The 23,908-nt window shown below is 34.9% G+C and overlaps 1 protein-coding gene and 5 non-coding genes across 6 annotated transcripts in view; 1 reads left to right on the top strand and 5 right to left on the bottom strand.

Annotated features, from left to right (window-relative positions):
• Positions 1–4,690: 4,690 nt before the first annotated feature.
• Positions 4,691–4,829, bottom strand: LOC120340249 (U4 spliceosomal RNA). The gene has a single exon (XR_005569298.1). It is a non-coding gene; the product is annotated as a U4 spliceosomal RNA (small nuclear RNA).
• A 7,051-nt stretch (positions 4,830–11,880) lies between these two features.
• Positions 11,881–12,019, bottom strand: LOC120340251 (U4 spliceosomal RNA). The gene has a single exon (XR_005569300.2). It is a non-coding gene; the product is annotated as a U4 spliceosomal RNA (small nuclear RNA).
• A 774-nt stretch (positions 12,020–12,793) lies between these two features.
• LOC120340254 (U4 spliceosomal RNA) lies at positions 12,794–12,932 on the bottom strand. Its single transcript, XR_005569303.2, has one exon. It is a non-coding gene; the product is annotated as a U4 spliceosomal RNA (small nuclear RNA).
• Positions 12,933–14,678: 1,746 nt separating this feature from the next.
• On the top strand, positions 14,679–14,817 carry LOC120340248 (U4 spliceosomal RNA). The gene has a single exon (XR_005569297.2). It is a non-coding gene; the product is annotated as a U4 spliceosomal RNA (small nuclear RNA).
• Positions 14,818–15,550: 733 nt separating this feature from the next.
• On the bottom strand, positions 15,551–15,689 carry LOC120340253 (U4 spliceosomal RNA). Its single transcript, XR_005569302.2, has one exon. It is a non-coding gene; the product is annotated as a U4 spliceosomal RNA (small nuclear RNA).
• A 5,381-nt stretch (positions 15,690–21,070) lies between these two features.
• Positions 21,071–23,908, bottom strand: part of LOC120339316 (erythroid differentiation-related factor 1-like) — a 28,336-nt gene continuing 25,498 nt past the window's right edge. The window contains exons 25-27 of the mRNA XM_039407413.2: positions 23,485–23,585; positions 22,561–22,760; positions 21,071–21,930 (exon numbers count right to left, since the gene is read on the bottom strand). Coding sequence (XP_039263347.2) covers positions 21,741–21,930; positions 22,561–22,760; positions 23,485–23,585 — 491 coding nt within the window. The 3' untranslated portion in view covers positions 21,071–21,740. The remainder of the gene's footprint in view (positions 21,931–22,560; positions 22,761–23,484; positions 23,586–23,908) is intronic.

The raw sequence follows: 23,908 nt of genomic DNA, 5'->3' as shown, positions 1-23,908 counted from the left end.
AATCGCTTTCAAATTTTCAAAAGTTGAAGTCTGAGGAGACACCGAAAGGATATTTTCTAAAGAATCTCCAGACTCCGTGTTGAACTAATGGTTTTGTATATTTTCAAGATTTTTTCAAGCGCAATGTGAAGATTTGAACTTGAAGCAAATATGCCTGAGCATTTCATATAGCAGGGGTTGTGAGAAAACTTTTTTTGATAATAATTCTATGCAATGAACTGGTTATATCTTGCTTCATGGTAATTGGGATACCGTCAATATTTTTTTGCAGGCCGAAATAAATTTATCGAGAATGAGAAAGAATTCCCATCAACAAGAATGAGTCCATAGGCTCGTTGTCATTTTTTTTCTTGATGTAACCTATTTTATAGATTTTACAGAAATCCAGGAGTTTTGAATAAGGTAGAATGTAGAAACATGCGCTTGAAAACGTAAGAGATAACTTCTCGTAATTATTAACTTCGAATGAAATTCACAACATTATTTATATTTAATTGCATGCAAATATGAGCTAAAATTTGGCCAGACGTTCTATAGTCAACTATAAATAAAACATTTTGTCTATTCCGTAAATTGCAAATTATTTAAATGATATATGAAATAACGTTACTCGACAAATACAGCAATTTTATTTGTAGAGCAACTCCAGCGCAAATTAAATAAATAAGTATAATATTTTTTGCAAAATGGCGGTGCACTAATTAATACCTATTTTCGTTTTTAAAAGCTTTACGAATAGAATTTCATTGTGCTTACATGTTCTCGGAGTTTCAACAAGATGTGGTTTCTACAAATAAGCCAAAATGTTTCGGTCAATGATACCGATTCATTCTACAGCAAAAACAAAGTATACAGACAATGGCTGGCGGCTGTGATTTTTTCGTCTTTCACAATTTTATTAAACATCTATGTCTTGGTCGTAACTTTGATTTATGAATGGAAAGTACAAAAGGAAAACAAAGAAATCATGGACCGAATTCGTCAGCAGAATCGATATTAAAGAATGAAAAATCATGTAGCTAGAGACGTTAGGAGATATTTGATCATTACGTTTCTATTATTGTTCGTTGTACTCGGATGTCTTGATTTTCTTGAATTACGTTATTCTTATGACGATGAAGCGGAATTATGCAGAAACCTGCGATATGTGAAGCATACTTTGATCACTATTTGTCTCTTAATACCGTATCTGATTTACTGGATGCGTCAAAGACAATTTTACAGGTCAGATTTACTGAAGCCACTATGCAAAAAATGTATGCAAACATTGAGTTGGCTAGTCTTAGCTTTTATGAGCATTTGTTTGCTTACGGGTTTACTCATAATGACTATTCGCGGCGAATATAGCAATTCCTTAATTGGCTGCACACGTGAAAAGAAATATCCGGTCCCCATATTGCTGTTGCAAATAGCGTCTATGTATATAGTTATGGCAATTTTCCAATTTTCTTTACTTTTTCTTTTTGTTTATCCTTTATGGAAATTTAGAAAAAATCATAATGCACATTCCAGGAGATTATTAAAACAAATTAAACGGTCTTCGATTGCTACAGCAATAACGATCTTTGCAATGATGATTGGTCCTTTAATTTCTTTTATATACAATTCGTACTTTCACCTCATAATTTTTGATTCACTTATATTGAAATTCGTGATTCTAGTTGTTACTATCTGTGTCATAGCTTCCTTCGATGAATGGAAACTTAGGCTGTTTCCCTTTGCTCATCACGTGACATTAGTTCAAGCTACAATCTCAGATCGGCCTCACAGTCATTCTTATCGTAATACTACTATTCTCGGATGAATACACAAAATATTAGTTGTATCTGAGACTGCCTTACCTTCTGAGTTCAATAAGAAAAGCTATTATACGAATTTTTAACTTCTCGCACATCTATATTGTGTCTATTTTCCAGTTGTTCTCATGACAAAGGTTGAAATTACTGATTTAGCTCTGCTTTAATTAGCCAAAAACTACAAAGAGCGAAAATAATTACTCATATATTGTTTTATATGTTTTGCTTAATAGTGAAATAAAGTATCATTTTTATCCATACTTCTGACAATATGATATTTGTAAATTGTTGTATTTATATTGATTCGGTTTGATTCTTTATTGCACGCTATTGTAGTTTAAAATATATGGTACTCTCGTAGTATGTGAACAAGATGGCGGACACCGGAACGTAGTATGTGTACCAGGTTAGGGTTAGGTCATTATTTCAGGTACAAATACTACGGGAGTCACTTGACTTTGGCTAGTCCCCGAACTCGTAATAGAACTAAAATAAGGAAAATTGGAATAAAATTATGGCATAACCCTAACCTGGTACACATACTACATTCCGGTGTCCGCCATCTTGGTTCACATACTACGGGAGTACCAAATATATAGATTTATACCTTACTTCAATTTTTTCTTTTTACAAGACTAAGAATTTTATTCACCAAACTTAAACCATTACTGGATCATATATAAAAAGGCTGCGTGTGTGTAGAGCAGTGAATTTTTGCATCCTTCCTTCGCCTATTTTAAAACTCTTCGTTCCTTCCTCACTATAAATAATATTTTGTTAATTCAGTAGTTGAGGGATCCTTATCCAATGTTTTTTTGCGAGTCGCACCCTTGCTGTAGTTTAAGTAGTTTATAATAATGAAAATGAAGAATATTAGCAATACTATAGCAATTACAAAGCAACATTGTATTTGTGTTCATGAATTCTTATGTTCTTGTGGTTGGTATCAAATTTGATAAATTTAATTTTATCTTCATGAAATGGGTACTTGAGCATTTGGCAATTCAATTTAGGGGTAATGATAATAAAAAGTTTCGGAACCACTGGTGTAGAACTTGATATGCGATTAAAATTTTCAATAACAATGCTATCATCATTTATGTATATTTGGTAGATTAATTAACATATTTTGTTAGATAATATTTGTCATAATAATTACATAATAAGTTTTGAATAATACAAGAAAAATTATGAGTACTTTGACCCTACTTTTCGGGTGTTGGTATCTTGGTGGGCTGTACTTTAGTTTCGCCCGATCGGCATTATCATTTGAAAACCAATTTCCATGCCATTGGTGAAGCAGTCTTCATTCCCTCAATAGTGATCAAAAATAAAGGCTAGGCCAATTTCATTGCTTTTCATCAGTGAGTCAATCGAGCATTTTACCTTGCAGTCTAATTTCCCAAGCTTTCCAATTTTTAATATGTCAGGTTTGTGGAAGATCATATATATTAATTATATATATATAGTATATTTTTTTTTGTTTTTTTTATTGAAGTTATATTTCCAAGTTCTTGTTAAACAAATGATAAAGACAGTGACCTACGAATGACAGCCATTTCAGCAGTCTTTTTCGATTCGATGGGTCTATTGAAAAATGTAACTGACTTTCGGGTTCACATAAAGTTGAACACAATTGAATTATAGTACAGTATAGGGGAGGATTGACCCTAACTGCGCATTCGCTCACGTGTTATTGAATTGACACACGTTATGGAATGTAACCCTGATCTGGACTCCTTCAGAGGTCAATGAGCACACAATGTATTGAAAGCCAAATGTTCGTATATTGTAAAGATGCACAATCCATTCCAAATACAGATATATTGAAATACACTTAAACCCTAAACGCACTTATTGTGATGAAACTGAATTTCTAACTAACAAAGAACGATAAAGACGAGCGAGGGAAAAACATCACAAAGGAAATGAATTGGAGCAACGACCTTGTTTCAGGCAAATAACATGCACTCTTGACAATACGTGGTGAAGAATATTAGAACATACAGTAACTATCCTTATGTACTCGCTACGTTTCAAATTTTGACTAATTGTAGATGAAGGAGACTTTTGACTAAATACATTATATATATATATATATACATATATATTCCAAGGTACATAAGTTTCAGAGCAGTATTGGGTGAGTTAACAGCTATAAACATTTGCTTTGTACGTCTATGAGTGGATTATCAAACCACATATCTTCGTATGAGTATCCAACATTAATTATAAAGATATCAGGGATATTAATTTAATTTCTGAAAAGATGGGGCTAAAATATAGCAACACTTACTAAAATCAGCGATCGCTCCAACGTTTCCTATTCCATGCAGTAGAAAATAAAGGCTAATCTCAATTGCAAATTATTTGGATGCGATGTGAGAATATTTTCACTGGACAATTATAATTATCGTTTGAGAGTGTCCATAATAAAGAACAGAGATGAAATATATGCACACAAACATATACATTGACCACGTCAATGGCCTTCATTTGAAATTGTTTCAACCATTGGCGGAAACAAAAAAAAGAGATGGCGGCGATTCGAAATTTAGCTTTGAACCGATTCGAATAATTTACTATTCGATTCGAATATTCGATTGGAAATGCCCAGCCCTACTTATAACATGTCGGGGATGTTTTTCTAAAATCTCACATTTTGTGCATTTGTGAAGAGGGATTACTACAAAAGATCCCTACTAACGTGGAATTTCAGAATCATTAACGCTTTTTTTGTAGTTACACGAATCCCATAGAGCCCTTCAGAAAATTGCCTCTACGACGCGATCGTATCACAAGAGAGAGGCATAGCATAACACAAATAACTCAGCAATATACGCTGTCTGTGTGTCGTTAATAATGGGGAAGATCAACAGTTGTAAACAGGATAGGTTGCGTACAACCCTTCAGAAATTGCCACAGGCGACACGTTTGTATCACAAGGGCGGGGTATTGGTAATAGTTTTCAACTAGCAATAATCGCACCTCGGATAAACCTCATTGGTTACGATACTGCCACTGCGCAAAGCTGACGAAAAAGCTTGCACAATTTTGACTAGTAGTATTGAAGAAATCTACCATTTGTGGTGACTCAAGGAAACGCACATAATTGCCACGTTCATATAAATTAAAGTTCCTGCAATCGCCTTTTTTAATAAATCATTCAATATCACAAAATTGACAACTAAATACAACATAAACTGATTTAAGATTCGATTGGTAAATTACTTTCCTTTTTGGAAAGCGTCATGGAGTTGTTTCCTGTTTCGCGTTGAGAGTATAATCAGCTGTAAACAGAAAAATACTGAGCAAGATGTCATATGAACATTAAGCAATGCGATTTCGTTCTCAATTTGGAAGTTGGGAAACCGGAAGTAGAATTAAAAAACATGGCTAGATAAAAATAATCGCTTGGGTAGCAAAAGTATAAGAAAAAATATTTTGCTAGAAGTTTTGTTAACTGCTTTGACATTTCTACTCATAAGGCTTGCGATACGCTTTCCCGGCTTGAATTCACATATAATATATATATATGTGTTTTATATATAGATTGTCAAGAATTGGACAAAAAATGGCGTAAGACTTGTTGAAGACTTAAATCAGAGGTGACGAACCTGCAGCCCGCCTGAGAATTTCGTGCGGCCCGCGAAGCATTCAGGCCATTCAGTGTATAGTTGGCTTGAAGTCATAAACCTTTGGAGACTGTACAGCGAAAACGGGAGCCAGTATTATTAATATTACTGGTAACTCTATTTCCAATACATCTATTTTTGTTGGCTCATCGATACCTTTAGCAATGGATTAAATTGACCAGCATGGTATTAGCATAGTTACACTGCCTTATCGACAAACGCATAAAGATTAACGGAGCGGGGGTAACTTTTGTGAAAATGTAATGTTTCCGATTATATTTAGTTTTAAGTCGCGTTTTTTTTTTACGTATTAAATTATACGAATTTGATCTGTTCTTGCAACACTGATTCCGCTCTATCGCAATGCCACCACCCAAGATTATTTTCAAGATATCAACATTAAGGAAATCCGTAGATCTGGGTAAATTAGTAAAGACTACAATTTATTTCATTGATTGTATGGTGATACTAAGTTAGTCGACCAAAAAATCTCGAATAAAAAATGCTGCGGTATTCGAACGGAAATTCGGATCTTGAACACCCGAGCCGAGCGAAGCTCGCAGCCGAGTGAGATGGCGCCACCAGTAACCCAACTTAATTAATCGATACAGATCAAGACTGACAGACGGAAATGTTAGTAATCAGTTGAGACTTCCAAAAATTTCAGTTCATCCTATAAATATGAAGTAGCGCTTCGTAAGGCAAATAACTTTCCACAAATGTCACCGAGCACAATATTCATTGAATGTTCCTTTTTATTTTATCTTATGCTGCAATATATCATTAAATACCTTAATCTTTATGGATACAGTTGTTTGTTTTTGTTAATGAAAATTAGCAGGTATCATAGTATGACTAAAAAGTTGTGTGGCCCACTTACTCAACAGTGACTGATAAAATGGCCCGCGGTAGCAAATGGGTTCGTCACCCCTGACTTAAATGGTGTAATATCATCCGAATGTCTTTCATCAATCCGCCTGCCTATTCGCAAAAGGTGAGTGTAACTATAGAGAATCTAGTTGAATTAAGTTGTGACTGTAGGAACACAAACACAATGAATCCGAATTAAATTGGAATGCATCGTTATGGCTACATTTTCCAAACAATTTTCACAGCATGGTAATTTGAACTTTGTTTTAAGACTTTTATCACCTGATCATCTCGTCTCAGAACGACCGCGTCCATTTGCGACCATTTCGGTGTTTTCCGCACTTTCATCATACAGTATCTGTTTCATAATAGTTGTCAAGAAGTGTTTGAATTAAAAATGGCGGACTGTGAAGCAGACCCTACCCTCTTGATTCTCTTTGTGTAACGATGATGGTGCAGTTTTAATTGAAAAATGTAATTTTTACGTTCACTCATCGGTAACTAAGCACAGTAAGTATAACTAACATTGAACTATTGAAGTGCATATTTATTTAAATATTTTCTGGGCATTTTTACCAGCATGCAAATTCAGACTCTGCGTTAAGGCTTGAACATGTCGACCTTACAACAAACATAATTCGAACTTGAAAACATCAATTCATCATGGTATCAAGCATGGTTAAAAGAAGAAAACCCAGAGAGTGCAATTAATAGAACAGTTATTAATATGACGTTGTCTCAGATAAAATTCTACTTAAGCTCAAGGGGGTGTGGAGGATTTTTATCAACGCTCAATTGATCATCGTTACAATGCATTTTGTGGCTGAGAAGTTGAAAAAGAATGATTTAGGAATGCATAAATACCTAGTTTATTTTTGACGCAACTCAAGGTTATCTAGAAATATTTTCAAATTATCGTTTCGTGTATTTTGTGACGAAAGAAAATGGCGGATTTTTAATATGATCTTGTTGTAGCCAGACCACAAAGTCTTACACAATTTTTTGTCTTTAGCAATTCTCGACAATCTATATATATATATTAATTAATTTAACAAGTATCACGCGGATCATGCAAATAAAATAATTCATGCACAAACTGCATGTGTCAGATATAGTTGATAAATTCATTGTCCGACGGATGGAATTTTAACTATTACAATTCCAATTAAATTACGGAATAATTAGTTGCTTTGCACTAAAAACCTGTTCGCATGTTTTGACTACTTTAAGCAAATATATTAACACCAACAGTCGACCTTCAAGTTTTACCTACGCAAGCAAATAACCCCACCAGCCTTACGGCTGACATTGAATATATTAGCAAAATCATTATTTATCGGTTCTTGTCTCAAAATATCTAAGACTAACGCTAATCATTTCAAGTTAAAGCATACATTGATAAAAAGATATGATGTCAGAATTATATCACTGACCGACTAAATATTTCATAAACAAATGTTTTTGTTTGTTCAAACATTGCGAGCTTGTTAGAATTCAAATCGATGATTTTTTTTTATTATTTGTTTACTCTCAAAATCATTCGAATCTCATGAGATAAATTTCTAATTTTATTATTATCATCCTATGTTACTTGTTAATGAATAAAGGTATCGTTCCTCAATGTTGCTGTTTTTGATTCAATTTTACTTAATTTCCCATACTATTTATGAAAGAATTTGCAAATAATAATGTGATTCCATGAAAATAGATGAAATGAGTAATAAGCTGAATCTCAGAATGAAAACAGGCGCAAAATTTCCCAGCACAATATAAATAAATGTTACAACAGACTTTTCTATTTTTCATTTAGTTATCAGAATTTGAAACTCCGCCTGCTGATAAATAAAAAAAGGTATAACCCACGATCCAATATTCGACGGTAAAGCAACTTACTTCCACCAGGGCTAACCTTATTCCTTGACGAGTAGATAGTATAAAAAAAACTATAAAATAAAACATTCACCAAATGTTGTTGCTCTATCGAGAAAAGCCGTAACATGGTAATTCCGAGACAAGTTTCATTTTATTATTCAATCGGTTTATATAGGTCATGAACGAATGAAATTATATATTATGTCGACCACAATTGGAAATGGCAAAAGCAAAATGGAATTTTACTAATATTAAGTTTTTAATTTTCCAGTCGTTATTGCAAAACGTTACGCGATGACAAAATTAGGTGTTACTGAGTTCCATCGCAAAATTTTGCGGAATACCTTTTCAACAAAAGTTCAAATTTGTGAATGCAATCGTTAACATCAGCTTAATGAAAGAACAATAAGGTAATTAATGTCGATGAAGGGATGTTGCATCGTAACTTAGCAATTCACCGTATTGGTAAAATTATTCGTTGTCGGGAAGGAAGACGAAGTACACCTAATTGCCAGCAAGTCCCATTCTCCGATTAAGTTTGACTGGGTCTGAGCCAAGATGTACAAAAAACGCTCTCGACAGCATTGATAATTGTAAGTTCACATCACAATGTAATCTTTGAATCTAGTCATCCATATTTATATTAATATGACGTCGTTATAACAACAAGATTAGTTGATTCCACTGACAAGGTTATCAATAAAATTATCTGACCGCATTGTCGCAAAGTAAGCTTTAGGGAATGACATCATAATTGGGAGAAATCTGTGGTAACTAACGTGTGGTGGTTACGTCTTGTCATTCGTTACGAACAATCGTAAATGAATAAACCAGCCCTCATCATTTCACACAATACAATACATATAAAGTGAGTGCATAAGAATGAAATAGCAGGCCATATTACACTTCTTAAGCTGAAAGACACCAACTTCATCATTTTTCAAGTTTAAGCATTGTTTTGAATGTCTTTCTATTTTATTTAGATAGCGACTATAGTTTCTGTTTACAGGCACATAATTCATGTTTACAAATGAAACAAAAGTTAAATTATCGGGGTGATTTAACAATAATAATTCTGAACAAGCCATTCCGTTGAATAGATTAAAACGTATTAAGTGTAATAAATGTCGAATCAATGGTACTCCCGTAGTATGTGTACCAGGTTAAGGTTAGGCCATAATTTTATTCCGATTTTCCTCACTTTAGTTCTATTACGAGTTCGGGCACTGTCTGTGTTAGCCAGCAAGTAAATATACCTACCCCCTGCCGGTATGTTTCAATCCCTTTACACAACTTGATGTAAAGTAGGCGAACAAAGTTAGTTACCTCCATATTGGTACATACACTTCACACTTCAGAAGCCTCGATTCAATAGGATTCCGACTTTTTGTGGTGTAATGAATAACAAATGAACATAAAAATTTAGACTTGGCGATTGCAAACAGAATTTGAATATACGCCGTATGATTGAACGGTAAGTTACGTTTAATGAAGTGGAACTAGGGTCAGACATAAAAATAATCCTTCATTTTGTTCTGTTTATCGAATGTTATTATAAGTAAGTAGGTTTATAAATATGTAATTCTTGCCTATTGCCAAATATTGTAAGAACGATGATACGTGATGGGCGTTGTAATTTATAACAACAAAAATTAACCAAAAATGTCAATTGTCAGCCTCAAAATACCTTGATTACATGAAGAAATCGTTGAGAAAAATAATAGAGCTTGTAAATAAACAGTTCCAAGAAATACGGTGGATTACATGTATTATAATGTGACATTGTAAAAGGTTTGAGCAGTATCTTTAAAATAGCTAGTTTGGTTAGTGTTGGGGTGTGGAAGAGAATTGAAAATGATGGATATTAGCAAATAGCAGCGTATGTGTGAAACAAGGTTAGTCAAAGCTGATTGCAAGAACAAATCGAAGCCAGAGATTTTTCTGATATTTTGTAGGTGACTGTGTCATCTCTTTCGTAGATGTTCCGAGTAATCACTTGTTTGTTTATTAAAAAGATAACGTTTTATAACCAAAAGAATTCGTGAGAAGGTCAAACCAAAATATCGTTTCTTGATTTATAATAGAATGTTTCTTGTAATTTGTAAAAATATGCGAAAACATGATGATAAAGAAACTGGGTGGGTTTGAATTGTGTATAAACATGATTGTCTTTAAAAACCACTATTTCAATGTTGTTTGGGATTACAGCACTCCTGTGCCAAACCTATTTTTGTTATGTCGATCCCGAAATACTAGGAAATTTCACGAAATCCCTTACAACGCAATTTATAAACTAAGGGCTGAACCCGGAGGTAAACTTAACCTTTATCGGGGTAAATTTCACAAGCAAGAACGTACATGACTAAATGTAGCTGTTGACCAGATAGAAGATTGCAAAGTATTTTCTTACGCAATTGATGCTTTTGCCATTATCACGCAGGCACCAGGGTCCAACCTAGTTCCATTTTCTTAATTTCATTACACAACACTGAAATAGACATCCTAAACAATTCATAGGGTAAATTTCACGTTTAGGAAAGGGGTGAACGAGATTATAAATGTCTGAATGGAATCTCTGTTCTGAAATAAATGACCGACATCCCGCATGAAAAAATGATTTACAATAAATATAATTTTATGTTTGTTCATTTACTCTGAAGACAAAGAATGTATTTTCTCTTATCTCTGCTGGACTGTTATTGTTGTAATTCTAGAAAATTTGACAAGCGAATTGTGACATATTTTAATTCAATTCTGTTTTATTGGACACGTTTAGTGGACATAACGATCGTTTTTTTGTTATGTTGTTCTTTGACACTTTTAAGACACCTAGTGGAAATATTAAAAAACCGCTTTTCACTTTGATCACTGGACCAATTGCTTTGAAATTTTTAGTGGTTGAAGATGAAATTTTTCTCCAGAAGGCTATTACTTTTATTTATTTCAAATATTTCTGTTAGCTCTGTAAGATTTGTTTTTGTTTGATATGACGTCACTGAACGTTCTGCGGGCATCGGACGCCATTTTGTGTCCGACTGCACTGCTTCGCTTGGTGTGAATATATTTGTAGACTGTAATCCGACGGTACGGTAAACCGTACTGTACTGTGAACAGACGTGCCCATATATTTGAGCGTAGCTCTCTTGTCCTTCATGCTTTCATTCCTTCGTACAGTTATGAACATTGCATGCGAAGCAGAATAATGTTGGGGATAACTGTAATAAATATTTCAAAAAGAAGACAAGAAACGTAAAACGTATGAAACATAAACGAAACGTCAAATACAAACGTAAACGAAACGTAAAATACAAACGTAAACGAAACGTAAAATACAAACGCAACATTGGACCGATGTATTTAATTGCAAATCATGACATGATGGCTTTGTCTATAAAATTAAGATATCCAGCATGTTTATATCCGCTGCCTTCAAGCAATTGCGAACATAAAACGCTCGATACTCCCGCGTGTTACTTATGTATATCGATGAGTACGACCTCTGTTGTGATACGGGAATAGGAAAGAAGTGACACTGCGACAACAGTAATGTAGGGAGTTTAAAAATAAAGAGGAACGGGAACAAGATTCAGCTACATCCAAATCGCTAAATAGCCTAATAGAAACGTGTCCACAGTTTTTAGAACGGTCAACCAAAATACCATTTCTGGAGATAGCTTTCGTTCTGAAATAAGTTTATAGAGGGATAGGTTCCGCAGAACCCTCCAGAAATTGCCACAGGCAACGCGTTTACGTCACCAAGGCGGGGTATTGGTAATAGTTTTCAACTAGCAATAATCGCACCTCGGATAAACCTCATTGGTTACGATACTGCCACTGCGCAAAGCTAATGCTGAAGAAAGAAATTTGCGTATAGGAGTGTGAATGAACTCTATCATTTGTGGTGGCCCTAAAACCTCACGTAACTGTCACATATTTCCGCGAAATAAAACTGGGATGTACAAATTAAAAATTAATATTAATTTTGTATTTCACATCATCACGGACACCAGTCCATTGCTTCATATTTATTTTATACTATTTCATAAATCCCAAAAATCACGGGTTATGTACATCGTACATCAAATTATTGTATCATAAACGAGAATCATATTCCAAGAGAAGCTGAATAAATGACACAGTGACAACAAGAATGACAAAAGTTTTAATCGGCAAAAGAAAAGATCAAGTTACATACAAATCGCAAGAATCTAGGGATCTTCTGAACAAAGCCCCCGACTCTAATGTAAAAATTGTGAGAATTAAGAAAACTCCCCCGCCACGTTTTTAAATAACAAATTAGTAATTATCCAGTTGGGGTTAGGGTTAAGAATTACTCAAATATTCGAATTTACAGCGCAATCTGCATTCCTGGCCTTAACCCAAACCCTCACTAAATAATTACTAATTTTCCTATTTTGAGCATTGTCGGTGTCTTTGTACAAATGATCCCAATATAAAAATAATCTCGTATATCTCGAGGGAATATGGAATTCTTCAGTTCTACGTCTGTGCTACATTGTTTATATTCTTAGCAAACCTCTCTTAAGTTTTTGATGAAATCTTGCTACAACAAAAATACCTGCAACCCGCTTTTCTAAATTATAAGTTCGTTAAGGATAAGTTCCGCAGAACCCTTCAGAAATTGCCACAGGCAACGCATTCGTGTCACCGGGGCGAGGTATTGGTAATAGTTTTCAACTAGCAATAATCGGCCCTCGGATAAACCACATTGGTTACAATACTGCCACTGCGCAAATCTACTGCTGGAGAGATAAAATTGCGTATAGGAGTGTGAATGTACTCTATCATTTGAGGTGACCCCCAAAACTCACGTAACTTCACATATTTACGCGAAATAAAACGGGGATGTACAAATTGATATTTTTTTTCCGTAATTACTTATCGATCTAGATCGGTAAGTATGTTGATAGGTATTTGTCTGTTTGTTTGAATGTTACTTATCGATCTTGATCGGTAAGTATGATGATAGGTATTTGTCTGTTTGTTACTTATCGATCTTGATCGGTAAGTATGTTGATAGGTATTTGTCTGTTTGTCTGTTTGTTACTTATCGATCTTGATCGGTAAGTTTGTTGATAGGTATTTGTATGTTTGTTTTTACGCGATATCTCACGGAAGCGAGGTTGAATCTGCTCCAAATTTTGCATGTGCATTCACCAGATTTCGGACCGGAAGCCTGGATGAATTATGTTGTATAATTAGCGGGTTATCAATTAATTAGTGATGGGACACGCAGTGTCGCTCTTGAGTCAGAGCGAAGGAATCGAAACCGCAGATCGATAAGTCAGCTGTCTCCGATCGCTACCTAGTTTTCTTTTTTGATGCTAACGACGCTGTCAAGATATTACTGTGGATTATGATATAAATAAACTGAATAATTTTTCATTTTCGGATAGGAATATAAAATCAAGTATTAATAAAGGTTGTTGGACACGAAATGGACCTTTATATTTGTTTGCTAATTTCATGTTGTTGTTGTTGGAGTGATTTTTGTCGTGGAGTAAAATCGCTCTTTCACAACTAATGCACGATTCGATTACACATACTCTATTCTTAAAGATGAAATAAGATGCTAATAGCAAAGCTAATAGTTTTATTATTCCTCAAAGTCCTTCGGGACCAGATATTTCTTCAAAATTTTGTTATTTTATTTTGCGCTGTTTAATTCGTTTCCATCGTCCGCATCCGTATTGTTTGTCATCCAACCTTTCATCAAACTCGCTGCTTTGTTAGACACTCGATGTATTTAAATGCAGGAACTCATTGTCGAACTTTAGTGTCGGTATATTTGATTACTGCTTTCTTGTTTCTACAGCATAGATATGACTATACACATGTCTGCTATTTCCTATTTAACTTCTACTAAGCAACGAAATACTTACGTTACGTCATCACAAACAGCAGTTCATTTTTTTCATGTTTATTTTATACATACTATTCCACGAATCCACAAAAATCAAGAGTTATGTACATCGTACCCCAAATTATTGTATCACAAACAAAAATATTGGTATATATGGGTATATTGGTATATATATATATATATATATTATTGGACTTCGAATAACCCAGAAAATAGTAAAGTAATAAGATAATTAATTAATATAATGCCGGCACGATATATACCACAAGCGCTCGAACAACTCACAAAGAAATAATGATAAATTATTTCATTCGGCCGATTGAATGTTTTATGTTAGAAATTACTCTACACACCACAATTAAAAAGGGAATTCATTTGATAAAATATGGCAGAAATTGCGCAGTTCTGACTTTGGACTAATATTTGCAGAAAACTAAACTACGCTACGAATAAGAGTTTCAATATATCTGATTAAAAATAGTAATTAGCATGGTTAATTTAGTTACATGAGAACAATGACAAAATTTGCGTAAAGACGTGACAGCTGCGTGATTTGTTCGAATTACCACAAATGGTGGATTTCTTTAATAAGATTACACAAAAATTTGAAATTTACTCTGCAGCTTTGCGCGGCGGCAGTATCGTAACCAATGAGGTTTATCCGAGGTGCGATTATTGCTAGTTGAAAACTATTACCAATACCCCGCCCTTGTAACGCGAACGCGTCGCCTGTGGCAATTTTTGAAGGGTTTCACGAAACCTATCCCATACAAACTAATTTTAAAACGAAGACGGTAGAAGTTATCAAAAACATCGAGAAGATTACTGAGAGTATTAACAATGTAGTATAGGGCAACAAAGATTCGACCCTATCTGCGTGTCCACACTCCCGTGTTATTGAACACACGTTAACTCCGATCTTGACTCCTTCAGAGGTCAAAAAGCACACAATGTTGATTGTCGAATTGTTGTATATTATTGAAAAGATGCACGATCCAAATTCCAAATACAGATAAAATTGTACACACTTAATTCCTAATGCAGTAAGATTACGGTCAGATCACAAGTCATATATCGAGTGAAACAAAAAACACAATATTATAGAGCATTCTCGGCAAACCGGAAACGATACGTCATTTTATCGTTTCGTCATTTACGTTTTTTTCACTTGTGGCGGGGACTTTCTACTTGTGTGTAACTGAATATTCCCTCGACTTTTTCTATTGAAGGGGTGTTCGTGATGATGTGAAATACATATTTTGTTGCTTAGTGGAAGTATGTTTCAACGAACGATAGAGGACATGTGTATAGTCATGTCTGTGCTATAGAAACAAGAAAGCAGTCAGTGTAATTATTTATGTTCGTTGAACGAAAAGAAAATAAAATTTTTAGATGCTCTTAACCTGTTGACAGACGAATTCGTCGCGTTTATCGAGACACGTTGACAGAATTGTTGCCGTCGGTCAGCTTTTCTCTTTCTTGTATCAGGTTAGATTCCGCAGAACCATTCACAAATTGCCACAAGCGACACGTTTGTATCACCAGAGCGGGGTATTGGTAATAGTTTTCAACTAGCAATAATCGCACCTCGGATAAACCTCATTAATTACGATACTGCCACTGCGCAAAGCTACCGAGTGGGAAGAAAACATTTCTTATAGGAGTATAAATACACTCTACCATTTGTGGTGATTCAAACAAATCAGGCAGCTATCACGTCTTTACGCAAATTTTGTCATTGCCCTATTTAACTAAATTATCCATACTAAGTACTATTTCTAATCAGATATTTTAAAACACTTCATCGTAACGTAGTTTAATTTTCTGGAAATGTTAGTCCCAAGTCAGAACTGTGCAATTTCTACCATATTTTATCAAAAGAGTTCTGTTTTTAATTAGTTTGATGTGTAGAATTATTTCTAAGGTGAAACATTTTAGGGCAATATCGCGAAAATACCAAGAAAAGAAAAACACAATGAAAGAATTCTCAAAGAAGTGTCATATATAATATATCATAGTATTTATTAAAATAAATTTGATTTTTACTATCCAGTGTTTTGGGGTTCCATTAGTTGTATAAGGTAGGGTACTCCCGTAGTGTGTGTACCAGGTTGGGGTTGATTCAGAGTTTCTTTATTTTAGTTCTATTACAAGTTCGGGGACTGTCTTTGTTAGCCAAGTGAATATACCTCTGCCCATAGGCTTCAATACGTTTATACAAATTGTAAGGTAGACGAACAAAATTAGTTACCTACATATTGGTACACACACTTCTGAAGCGCCTAAAGTAACGATAAAATTTCAAAGACAGAGCAGACGTTACAACGCAATAAAGTTGAAACAAGCAGGACTTTTTCAAAAATAATGCTTGCATATCATGATGAGGTGTGCTCATTGTGATAAGTTTTTGCTTTGTGAATGATTCAATTTGGAATAAATTGACTATATAAATCTTAATTAATGTACTCTTGATGTAATTATCAGTATGCGTTGTGTCAGTATAACGTTGTGATGTTGGTAAAACTCTGAAACTAGACTTTTGCCATTTTCATGAGAGATGACGAATTAATGGTACTCCCGTAGTGTGTATGCTAGTATCTGGGGGCCACCCTCTATTGTCGTTTGGTATAACTGAACTCAATATTGCGAATATCGCGATAGCGGAGCCTGCAGTGTCAACCTTGATTAGATCAAATAAACAGATGGGGCGACAACAAAATGAGTGTTAACGATGTGACACTTTTTGGCGGCCCATCTGTGCTGTCGAATATATAAGTCGGCGAATAGCCACTAGAAAGAAAAAAAAACTAGGAATAGAAGACTGCGACTCAATATTGACTCAATATTATACTGCTAATAAATACCTCAGAACTTGAAGACTGTGGCACTTTATCTGACAAAGATGACTTAAAAAAGTATAGCACATCGTACTGAAGAAACGAACGCGCCGGTGCGGTCCCTGCCTGTGTACCAGATTAGAATTAGGCCATAGTTGTTGTTGTTGTTTTTTTCGATTTTTCTCACTTTAGTTTTGTTATGAGTTTGGGGACTGTTTGTGTTAGCCAAATGAATATACACTCTGCCTATAGGTTTCAGTCCCTTTACACAACTTGATGTAAAGTAGGCGCACAAAATTAGTTACCTCCATATTGCAACACATACTTCTGGAGCGCCAAACAAAGTATTGTTTAGTGAGGAAGAAACAAAGAGTTTCAAAGTAGACGAAGGAAGGAAAGATTCACTGATCTACACACACGTAGTCTTTTTATATATGACCCAATCATGGTTTAAGTTTGGTGAATAAAATTCTTATTCGTAGAAAAGTAAAAATGCAAGTAAAAAGAAGGATAGCGACAAATTATAGTAGGCCTATAAGATAAATCTATATATTTTAAACGGTACTCCTGAAGTATGTGAACCAAGATGGCGGACACCGAAACGTAGTATGTGTACCAGGTTAGGGTTAGGTCATAATTTTATTCCAATTTTTATTATTTTAGTTCTATTACGAGTTCGGGTCTAGCCAAGTGACTCCCGTAATATTTGTACCTGAAATTATGGCCTACCCTAACCTGTTACACGTACTCAAGTCCATGCTTCCGAAAACAAATAACTGGCTAACTAATCCCATACCTGACCTGAACTGGTAACCGGACGAGAGGACACTACTTTCCGGTGTCCGCCATCTTGGTTCACATACTTCGGCAGTACCAAAAATGATACCTAATTTCACTATATACGCACAACATATAAAACAATATATGTGTATTTATTTTTACTCTTCGTAGTTTCTGGCTAATAAAAGCAGAGCAAAAAAATCAGTAATTTCAAACTTTGTCACGGGGACCCCTGTTTTAATTAATGAGGATTAGACACAATGCAATTGCGCGAAAGTAAAAAATTCGTATAATAGCTTTTCTTATTCAAATCACAGCGTAAGGCAGTCTCCAAGACAATTAATATTTTGTGTATTCATCCGAGAATAGTAGTATGGTGATAAGAATGACTGTGAGGCCGATCAGAGATTGTAGCTTGGACTAAAGTTACGTGATGAGCAAAGGGAAACAGCCTTTCCATTCATCGAAAGAAGCTATGACACAGATAGTAACAACTAGGATCACGAATCTCAATATAAGTGAATCAAAAATTATCAGATGAAAGTACGAATTGTATATAAAAGAGATTGAAGAACCAATCATCATTGCAACGATCGTTATTGCTGTAGCAATCGAAGACCGTTTAATCCGTTTTAATAATCTCCTGGAATGTGCATTATGATTGTTTCTAAATTTCCACAAAGGATAAACAAAAAGAAAAAGTAAAGAAAATTGGAAAATTGCCATAACGATATACATAGAAGCGTACACGTTTGCAGCCAAGTAAGGAATTCCTATATTCGCCACGAATAATCATTATTAGTAAACCCGTAAGCAAACTAATGATCATAAAAGCTAAGACTAGCCAACTCAATGTTCGCATAAATTTGTTGCATAGTGGCTCTAGTAAATCTGACTTGTAAAATTGTCTTTGACGCATCCAGTAAATCAGATACGGTACAGAGACACAAATACCGATTAAAACATGCTTCACATATCGCAGGTTTCTGCATATATCCACTTCATCGTCAAAAGAATAACGTAATTCAATAAAATCAAGACATCCCAGTACAACGAACAAAAATAGAAACGTAATGATTAAGTATCTCATAACGTCAATGGCTATATGTTTTTTCATTCTTGAATATCGATCCTCCTGACGAATTCGGTCCGTGATTTCACTGTTTTCTTTTTGTACTTTCCATTCATGAATCAAAGTTACGACCAAGACGTAGATGTTTAATAACATTGCGAAAGACGAAAAAATCACAGCCGCCAGCCATTCTCTATATACTTTGTTTTTGTTGTAGAATGAATCGCTATCATTGACTGAAATATTTTGGGTTATTTGTAGAAACCACATCTTGTAGAAACCGCGAGAACGTTTAGGCACAATAAAATTCTATTCTATATAATTCTAATGCTTTTAAAAACGAAAATAGGTTAAAATTAGTGCCATTTTGGAAAAAAAGACATTTATACTTGTTTATCTTGCGCTAGGGTTGCTCTACAAATAAAATTGCTGTATTTGTCGAGTAACGTTATTTCATATACCATTCAACTAATTTTCGATTTAGAGCAGTTTCTGTTTCCTCTACAGTCTACGGAATGGGCAAAGCGTTTTATTGATAGCTGATAATAGAACGTTTGGTCAAATATTAGCCCATATTCGCAAGTAATTAAATATATATAAATTAATAATGTTGTGAATTTCATACAAAGGTTATAATTATGAGACGTTATCACTTACGCTTCCAGGTACATGTTTCTACTTTATCTAAAACTCCAGGACTAAATTCTGTTAAATCTATAAAATAAGTTACGTCAAGCAAAAAAATTGCAACGAGCCTATATTGACTCATTCTTGTTGATGGGAATTCTTAATCATTTTCGATAAATTGTCCTGTCCAATTTAGCAAAAAAATTCTGACGGTATCCCAATTACCATGAAGCAAGATATCGCCAGTTCATTGCATTGAAATATTATGGATAAAAGTTTTACCACACCCCTGCCATATGATAAGCTCAGATATGTTGGCATTAGGCTCAAATTTTCACAAGGCGCTTGAAAAAATCTTGAAAATATACAAAACTTTTAGTTCATCACGGAGTCTATAGATTCTTTAGATAATATCCTTTTGCTGTCTCCTCAGACTGCGATTTGCGCTGTAGCTAAAAAAGAGCTATTTCTGTCTCAACAACACTTTTTCGCCATGCCCATATTCGGTATAGATTTTCTGAATATTTCCCTAAAGCACTGATACCACCTTTCAAAATTAGCATAGCGTTGCCGTACCATTCAATTAATCGATTGACAAGAACAATGGGATAGAAACTCCAAAGTCAGTGCGATTTTACAACAGATCCTTTGACTCCCTAGAGCGCCGTGTTACAATTAGGAAGCGTTATAGAAATATGCAAATATGCTTCTTCGCAGCATACGAAAGAAGCCTTTTCAGCATAAATAAAATCTTATCTTATAAGATCGAACAAGTTTTCTTACAGGCCGTAATAAAATGATAGATTGGTCCTCCTTATTGGATAGGATTTACATATTTATCCCGGGGGAGAGGAAAGCCGATAAGACGGCATATCCATATGGCGAACCAAGGCCTCTCGTCCGGTTACCATTCCAAGTCGGGTATGGGATTAGTTATATTGTTTGTTTTCGAAAGCATGGACTTGGTGGTGGAGGAAGCCGTAACCGACCAGCGGTTACGTGAACCACCACCAAACGACGGCGAGGAGTCCAGCAATCCTCTCGCACATAACCATCCCTGCATGGGATTCGAACCTGCAAACCCACGCAGTGTAATTAGAGGTGCGGTGGCGAGCGTATTGCTAACGCTTAGCCCGTTGAGCCACACCGAATGACCGTAATGTATCAGTAACAAACAAAAGCTTGGAATGTTACTCCAATATAAAAGGCAATTAGGATAGGATTTGAATATTTATCCCGGGAGAGGAGAAAACCGACAAGACAGCTTAATAATATGGCGCACCACGGCCCTTTCGTCAGGTTACCATTCCATGTCGGTAATGGGATTAGTTATTTGTTTTAGTAAGCATGGACTTGGACATCACTTCAGCATCTTCTATTTCGACTCGATACAAAAATAACACATTTCCGTTCACCTGCGCATACTAGTTTTGAATTCCTGACCAGAATTGCACACGGGAGATGCAATTTGCCATATCAGCCGCATTGTGGTACCAGTATACCGGTAACGCATACTGGTACCGATGTACAGCTAGGTAATATCATTCTTGAGTCTATTCTAAACACAGGTATGGTTATAATATAAAGGTATCACTTCAATACAATACGACGGTGGCTCCTTTGGCAGACTCGGCTAGTAGCAAATAGTCGTCATAGGAAGATACATAACTAAATCAGTATATATATCAGATGAAATATTACAAAGAATTAGATAATTTATTGATATAATACAGACACGATAAATGCTCGAACACGCAACAAAATATTGGAAAGAAATTCCATTCGACTGATTAAATGTTTGACATTTGAGATCATTAACCACAGATCAAAAAAACTAAAATTGAATTCATTTAATAAAATATTGTAGAAATTGCACAATTCCGACTCGAAGTTGGAACAACTAGCTCCGATTAAACGACTAAAATTTCTAAATAGGAAGAGCAGTGCTGGCTGATTCTTGTTGGCAGTTCAGAAATTGCCTATTCCAACCATAGAAGTAACCTAATTCGAATTTAGTGAAAGATATGATTGGAACTACAAAACAAGAAAGAGCGATACTGTCAGCCCCGTGATTTAATTGATAACCAGTTTGTAAAAATAATAGTGGCCAAATTTCTCATTTTAAATGTAGCTTTCTTGGTGCTCCTGAAGTATGCGAACCAAGGTTAGGCTTAGACCATAATTTGAGGTACAAAAACTACAGGAGTCACTTGGCTAGTCCCAGAACTCGTAATAGAACTAAAATAAGGAAAATTGGAATCAACTTGGTACACATACTACAGTCCAGAGTCCGTCATCTTGGTACACACGGATACTTCACGAGTACCTCTTTCTTCATACATCCCCCACCTTAAAAAAATGATCAAACTATTTTCCTAATACTTCTGAAATATCTTTCAAAACATTTAACACAGTAGAAACATTTTCCTGCAAAACAAGATGGCTTCCATCAATACTCGAGTCTTCTTCTTCTGGAACGTTTATCTGTTGCAATGAACGCAAGGTTCTGCTGTAAAGTTCTTTGAAATTCTGTTGACTTAATTTCCCAGGTGATTGTCTGTTAAATAACAAAGAAAATATCCATCGATAATAATTCCTTTGGTTGCCGCAGCTCCCAAACGCATCTGGGAAAATTTATATATAAATGAATGCCCTGCTCATCAAGAATCTTCCAAATTTAAACCAACTAATGCTACTATTCTTTGCTAGTATCCATTTATTATCTTATCTATCTATCTACAAACATTAGTATCAAATAAATTATATGAATCACTATTATTTCATGAACCTTACAATTTGCAAATTGTAAATAGGAAGTAAATTGAACTCCATGAAATATTTTGCTACAAGAGATCATAGACCTAAAACACATACACGTCAACAACATTTTACATTTTGTTGATATTGAGAATGAGTCATCTATTGGCGCTCCAGAAGTGTGTGTACCAATATGGAAGTAACTAATTTTGTTCGCCTACTTTACATCAAGTTGTGTAAAAGGACTGAAACCTATGGGCAGGGGGTATATTCACTTGGCTAACACAGACAGTCTCCGAACTCGTAATAGAACTAAAATGAAGAAAATCGGAGTAAAATTAGGGCCTAACCTTAACCTGGTACACACACTACGGGACTACCATCTATTGTGCTAAAAGTTCCAAGTGGAGGTCACTAATCATTACTTTACCTTCTTCTGACAAATGAAGTCTCGTGTTCATATCCTGTTATTTTCATAAATCTGACAATTAAAAGTAAAAAAGACCGAAGAATTGTTGCCAGGATACCAAGTAAGCCAAGCATTTCACTGATATTTGAAGGATCAATTTCTGAATTGTTAAGCTGCTCTCTACTGTCCACTTGTGATGAAAGAGAATCTTTTGTTGCAACCTGAAATTGAAAAAACAATTTTCACAATAGCATCAATTATGAATCTCCTCTTACAAAATTTGCTCTCAGTCTTAGCAATCGATTTCTAAGCTAACTCAAATAATCGCAGTGATTAGCTCAGTGATTCAAATTGGAACTGGACTTGATACTTGGATGACTCGTGCATGCCACAATCTGGGATTTCAAGACTTCCACCTGGCACCGTCAGTCAAAATGTGCTTTCCCAAGCATGGCCATACTCAAGTCTATTTTATTTAACCAGCAAAAAATAATCGCATACAACATTCAGAAAAAGAAAGATAATCATACAATTTTCCTGAGAAAGGGAAGTCGCGAGGAACTAAAGCTAGTCATCAGGCAGTGACACCCAAGGTTCTAATATCTAATTTACAGAACTATAATTATTGTCGGTGAGCACCATATTATTTTGCCGAACTATATAATTATGTATAGACAGGAAAACGACTCCAGCTCTGTCTTAAGACTGACAAAAATTTTGATTTCAGCTTGACTATGAGAAAAGTCTAATTCCAGCCTGTTTTAATTGTTGAGAATACTCAATCATTCTTGTCATCGATTTATTTTCCATCAAGAATTGTGACTTCAATTACCATTAGATGTGCGAAATTCTGACTATGAATTCTGTTTCGGCTTGGACTGCGGTGAGTTTGTAATATGCTCAAGCAATTTACAATAATTAGACTAAAGAAAAATCACACCCTACCTTTGTAGATTTTTCAACACGTCGAAGAGGTTTCTCACATTCAAGCACGACATGCAGTCCTTCAAACAACAACTTCAACTTCTGATTTACGCTGTTCAGAGCTAAAGATAATCAAGGTTGTCAAAATATTAGTTAGGATAATATTGGAATGCTGATGTAAATTATTTGCATTAAACTAACTATAACAAAATTTGTTTACAGATATCAAATATCGCAGCTAAAAGTGAAATCAAACCTACCCATTCTAACGAACTGTGGCATTGTCAATGTAACAATATTTGATATATCAAAAGCATTGTGGAATCTAGTTTCTGTTACAAATTTCCAGGTAAAATTAATATGAACAAAAACCACATGTAAATCTTCTAAATTCATTTATTGTCTGTTATGCCGATTATGGATTCGAAATAAACTTATTATACTA

Source organism: Styela clava, chromosome 9, assembly GCF_964204865.1.
Source record: "Styela clava chromosome 9, kaStyClav1.hap1.2, whole genome shotgun sequence".
Taxonomy (NCBI): Eukaryota; Metazoa; Chordata; class Ascidiacea; order Stolidobranchia; family Styelidae; genus Styela; species Styela clava.
The sequence above is the reverse complement of the archived record's forward strand: the minus strand, read 5'-3'. Positions and strand labels throughout refer to the sequence as shown.